The sequence below is a fragment of the Ipomoea nil genome, unplaced genomic scaffold, assembly GCF_001879475.1.
Source record: "Ipomoea nil cultivar Tokyo-kokei standard unplaced genomic scaffold, Asagao_1.1 scaffold3195, whole genome shotgun sequence".
NCBI lineage: Eukaryota > Viridiplantae > Streptophyta > Magnoliopsida > Solanales > Convolvulaceae > Ipomoea > Ipomoea nil.
In genome coordinates, this window is record NW_017619623.1 from 4,943,269 (window position 1) to 4,948,858 (window position 5,590).

The 5,590-nt window shown below is 41.3% G+C and overlaps 1 protein-coding gene across 1 annotated transcript; it reads right to left on the reverse strand.

Moving 5' to 3' along the window:
- Window positions 1-3,040: 3,040 nt before the first annotated feature.
- Window positions 3,041-4,906, reverse strand: LOC109168309. Its single transcript, XM_019317323.1, has one exon. It carries the CDS (start codon window positions 4,904-4,906, stop codon window positions 3,041-3,043), a length of 1,866 nt encoding a protein of 621 aa, XP_019172868.1.
- Between the last annotated feature and the right edge of the window lie 684 nt (window positions 4,907-5,590).

Genomic DNA, 5,590 nt, shown 5'->3' on the forward strand with positions numbered 1-5,590 from the left:
CTCTCTTTCTTGTTTACAAAGAACTCTAAAAATCTCTCGGTGTCTGCTTAGGGTTGAGGAAGGAGGGATTTTATAGTGGGTACAAAGTTGAGATGAAATAGGAATCTTGTACCAAATTGGACTCAAATTCTAATTCCTATATTTAAATAAAGAAATTGCCGTCTTTAATGATATTTAGAATTTGGAAGATTCCTTGAATTGCTAACTTTTAATATGGAGATATGAGCCTTGAAATCCGTGCAATTGATATTAGGAAAAGAAATCTCGCGCTTGTATTGAATTTTGCCTAGCTGCGCCACTTTAGGCGTCTGTTTTTATCTCAGAAATAGACGCCTATTCTCTCGACGCGTCGAGAATTTTCTCCACGCGTTGAGACTTCCTGTGCGCAAATTAGTTAGCTACTGGAAAATTTCGACGCGTCGAGTCCACTGGGCCCCGAACTCATCCAAAATTGCTCCAAACTCATCCTTGAACTTCCCTTGCTCATAGAATTGACCTACAATGGTTCAAAAATACTAACAAACACCGTAAAACATTCAAAACAAGTACGAACCATAATTAAATGATAATAGCAAGGAAAACCTGTATTAAATAAGCAAAATTAAAGAACTTAATTACTATGATGATTCAAAATAACCATAAAAACAAGCACAGATGTGATAACATCAACAATCAATTTCTATATGTTTCGTGCGTTCGTGGAATACTGGATTTTCAGCGATTGCTATGGCTGATTTGCTATCAGAGTACAACACAGCTGGCCCTTCCATTTTTACTTCCAAGGCTTCAAGCAGAAAAACCAACCACTGAATCTCACAAGCAGCAAGAGCCATAGCCCTGTATTCTGCCTCTGCTGATGATCTGGAAATTGTCCCTTGTTTCTTGGATTTCCAGGAGATTAAGGCCTCTCCTAGAAACATACAAAAGCCTGTCACAGATCTCCTAGTATCAACACATGCAGCCCAGTCAGAATCAGTAAATCCTCTTAACTTGAGATTGGATTGTGCTGGAAAGAACAGCCCTTGGCCTAGGGAACTCTTGACATATCTCAGCACTCTATGTGCTGCCTGGAGGTGTGTGGTGGTAGGCTTGTCCAGGAACTGTGATAGCTGCTGTACTGCAAAGTATATGTCAGGTCTGGTAATAGTTAGATACAGCAGTTTACCCACCAGTCTTCTATACTGTGTGTTGTCCTCCAAATGTTCACCATCATCTTTGCTTAACTTAGCAGTCTGCACCATGGGAGTCTTCATAGGTCTACTATCTAGGAAGCCTGCTTCTTTCAGTAGATCTAGGGCATATTTCCTCTGGTTAACAACAATCCCTTTGTGTGTTCTTCCAACCTCAAGGCCAAGGAAGAACCTTAGATTGCCTAAATCTTTGATCTGGAAGACAGAGTGAAGATGATCTTTGATCTGTTGAATCTGGTTCTTGTCACTGCTTGCTAATATCACATCATCAACATACACCAATAAAGCTATAAAAGAACCACCAGAACCCTTTGTGAACAAAGAGTTGTCACAGACAGCTTGTTTAAATCCCAAAGTGATCAGTTCATTTGTAAGTTTGGAGTTCCATTGCCTACTAGCTTGCTTTAAGCCATAAAGAGACTTGGTTAGCCTGCATACCTGCCCTGGGTACTGTGCCTCAAAGCCTGGTAGGAGCTGCATATAAACCTCCTCATAAAGATCACCATGGAGGAATGCATTGTTCACATCTAGTTGGTGTAGTTCCCAATCTTTTGCAGCTGCCACTTCCAGTAGGGTCCTTATAGATGTGATCTTGGCCACTGGACTGAAGGTGTCTATGTAATCCAGTCCACAAGTTTGGGTGTAACCTTTGGCCACCAGTCTTGCTTTACACCTCTCAATAGTTCCATTTGACTTATGCTTAACCTTGTATACCCACTTGCATCCAATGGCTTTCTTGGAAGGTGGGAGAGTGGTGAGTTCCCAAGTTCTGTTAGTTTGAAGGGCATTTATTTCTGTCAGCATAGCTGATTTCCAACACTCATGGAGAATGGCCTCATTGTATGACTTGGGTTCTACTATGTCTAGAACATTGAGAGCAAAAGCCTTGAACTTAGGTGAAAGTTTATCATAGGACAATACAGTAGACATAGAGTGAGGGGATGTCCTTGTGTTGGGCAGTTGGCAATCATAATCTTGGAGATATGCTGGTCTAGACACATGTCTTCTGGACCTTCTGGCCTGTTGCTGGTGTTCCTCAGCTTGATTCTCATTCAAGGTTATTTCCTCATGGTTTACTAAAGTTGCATCAGAACTGTGAGTTGAGTCAGCTGGACTGCCCTGTACAGTGGGATCAGACCTTGGAACCTGATCTGGTAACTGATCTTCAATTGAGTGTATTCCCACAGGCAGGATAAGGGATGGTGTGAATGCTTGAGTATCTGGGCTATGCTGCAATTTGTGAGGAAAAATTTTCTCATAGCACACCACATCTCTAGAGATAAATACTTCTCTAGTTTGCATGTCATATAGCTTGTACCCTTTTGTCCCATTAGGATATCCTTGGAACAAACATCTTCTAGCCCTTGGAGCAAATTTGGGTTTATATCCACTGAGGTTAGCAGCATAAGCCAAACAACCAAATGTCTTAAGGTGGCTGAATTGGGGAGGGTTTCCAAATAAGATCTGATGTGGTATTTTTCCTTCCAAGGCATTTGAAGGTAGTCTATTAATGATGTAGACTGCTTGTAGGATGCAATCTCCCCAAAAACAATCTGCTAAACCTGCTTGAAGTTTCAGGGCCCTTGCAACACTGAGTATATGACCATGTTTCCTTTCCACCACACTATTTTGCTGTGGAGTGTACACACATGAGGTTTGATGAATAATCCCTTTTTCTTGGAAAAATTTTTCCATTTTGAATTCTTGTCCAATATCTGTCCTGATGCACTTAACATTCCTCCCAAATTGTGTAAGAACCAGAGCACAGAAGTTCTGAATCAGAGTCCTAACCTCATGTTTGCCTCTCATCAGAAATACCCAGGTTAGTCTGCTGAAATCATCTACAAGGGTCAAGAAGTATTGGTGACCATATATTGTGTGTACATGGTATGGCCCCCAAATGTCAGCATGAACAAGGTCAAAGCAATTAGCAGAAACAGTAGAGCTAACAGGGAATGGAAGTCTTTTTTGTTTAGCCAAATGGATACATCACAAGCTGATTCTTTATTGAACTTTATATCAGAATCCAACAACTGCAACATTTTCATCTTTGAAAAGGATGTATGTCCTAATCTAGCATGCCACAAACTACTAATATTACAGGCATTTATTTCAACATTTTGCAATTTGTCAAATGAACCAAAAAATGCAGGCTGCAATAGATGATATAGACTCTTTTCCAATTTAGCCACTCCAATCGTCCTCCCAAGGACTTGATCCTGTATTAGGCATGTGTCAGAATACATAAGCAATTTGCAATTGGAATTCTTGATTAATTCACTGACTGAAACCAGGTTATAATGGAAGTCAGGTACACAAAAGACATTCTTCAGAACCAGTTCTTCTGACACAGTAATAGTTCCTATGTGTGTGATGGCAGTCTTGTTGCCATTAGGAAGTTCAACACACATGCCTTGGACTTCTTTGACTCTTGTCAACATATGGTGGCTACAAACAATGTGGTGGGTAGCCCCACTATCCAAGATCCAAGGAATTTTGTTATGACTAGAAGAAGGAAGAGATGTACCTTCAAACTGAGCATTAGGCACAGAGTTTGCAGAGATGAAATTAGCTTGTGGCATGGTTTCTGTAGTCAGAGGTAAACTCTGAGTAGCAGCTTCCTTCTGTATTAGTTGCTTGAACATCATGTACTCATTTTGTGATAATGAGATAGTGTCTTCTGAAGGAATCTGAGCAGCTACTTGAATCTGATTGGCTGCCCCTACACTTCTATTTCTTGGTTTCCATCCGGATGGATACCCGTGTTTTTTATAACATTTATCAGCTGTATGCCCAGTGAATCCACAGTCTGTGCAGATGGGTTTCTTGCTCCCATTAGGATAAACTTTCCTGGAACCTGAGTTGTTGCTTGCAGTTTGGCTCAAGAACACATTCCCTGCATTCAGGTTGTCTGCTGGTTGAGGCAAGAAGCCTGCTATTCCACTATTAAATCTTCTCTCCTGCTGTTGAACTATCAAGAACGCTTCATCAACAGAGGGCAAAGGTTTCATCATCATAATTTGTGATTGTGCAGACGTATAACTGTCGTTGAGCCCTCTCAGGAAGATGGAGAGGTTGTCACTGTCGAGGTGAGATTGTAGTTTATCCAACAAGCCACAATCACATCTTCGTGCACAATTACAAATAGGTAAGGGCCTTATAACTTGTAATTCGTCCCATAGGACTTTCAATTTTGCAAAATACGCTCCTATGCTAAGATCACCTTGCCGGATTTGGTGGATTTCAGCATGCAAATCTGAGATACGAAATATATCTGCCTCGCTAAATCTGGACTTCAATGTTTTCCAGATTCTCTCCGCAGTTCCTATCCAAAGAACGGTTTGAGCGATTTCAGATGAAAGCGATCGCATTATCCAAGTTGACACCATATTGTTGCATCTCTTCCAATAAGGAAATTTGACATCATTGCTGTCTGGTATTGCTATGGTTCCATCTACGAACCCTAGCTTGTTCTTTGAGAGAAGAGCCATCTCCATCGCCATTGCCCAAGGGTGATAGTTCCGTCCGTCCAGAAGAGCTGAGACGAGAATCAGAGAGGGGTTCTCGTTTGGGTGCAAAAAGAACGGACTGGCTGCGTCGTTTGGATCGAACGGTGTGTTTGCCGGAGCCGTCGCCGGAATTGGGACCGTCGGAATCGTGGTTTTTGGATGAGACCCCTGAGATCTGTTTGTGTTCATTCCTCCTGTCCAAGCCATGATCCTTCAATGCTCTGATACCATATCATGAATTGGAAGATGGACAAAGAAGGAGAAGAAAGTACTGTTGTACTGAACTGTTATTTCTGTTACATTGCTTACAAGATGCACTTCTGACTATATGTATATGAGAGGGAAGCTTAAGCTGACTCCTAATGACAGAGAGGATTAACTAACTTTTTCTAACCACCTAACTAATTCTTGAGTTGACAGTGGTAGTTGTGGTGGATTTGTCCTCCAATAGTTTTTCCCAGCGTACCAGCTTCCAAGTTGAATCCATGCATTATCTTCACTTTGTTGATGTCCACAAGCTGCTTTTTAATCCAGTCAAGTTTGAACACCAACAACCTCCTTTGATTGTTGAATATTGCCTAATTCCTCCACTTCCAAAGCCACCATAACGTGATGGAAAATGATGTGCTTAAGTCCGGGTGACAGGAACCTCTACACAATCCCATAATTCCTTTATCCAACCATTGGTTGAAAGAGCCTGAGAAATCAATAGGATGGTTAAGTGATAATGCCAACCTGACCTCCTTTGCCTTTGGGCAGTCTCTAAGAATGTGGTTGGTATCCTCCATATCGTGGCTGCATTCCATACAACGTGGCTTCGTAGAAAATACTCTTTTCATTCTATTTTGGTTAGACATTACTCTATCATGTCTTGCTAGCCAAAGAAATAAA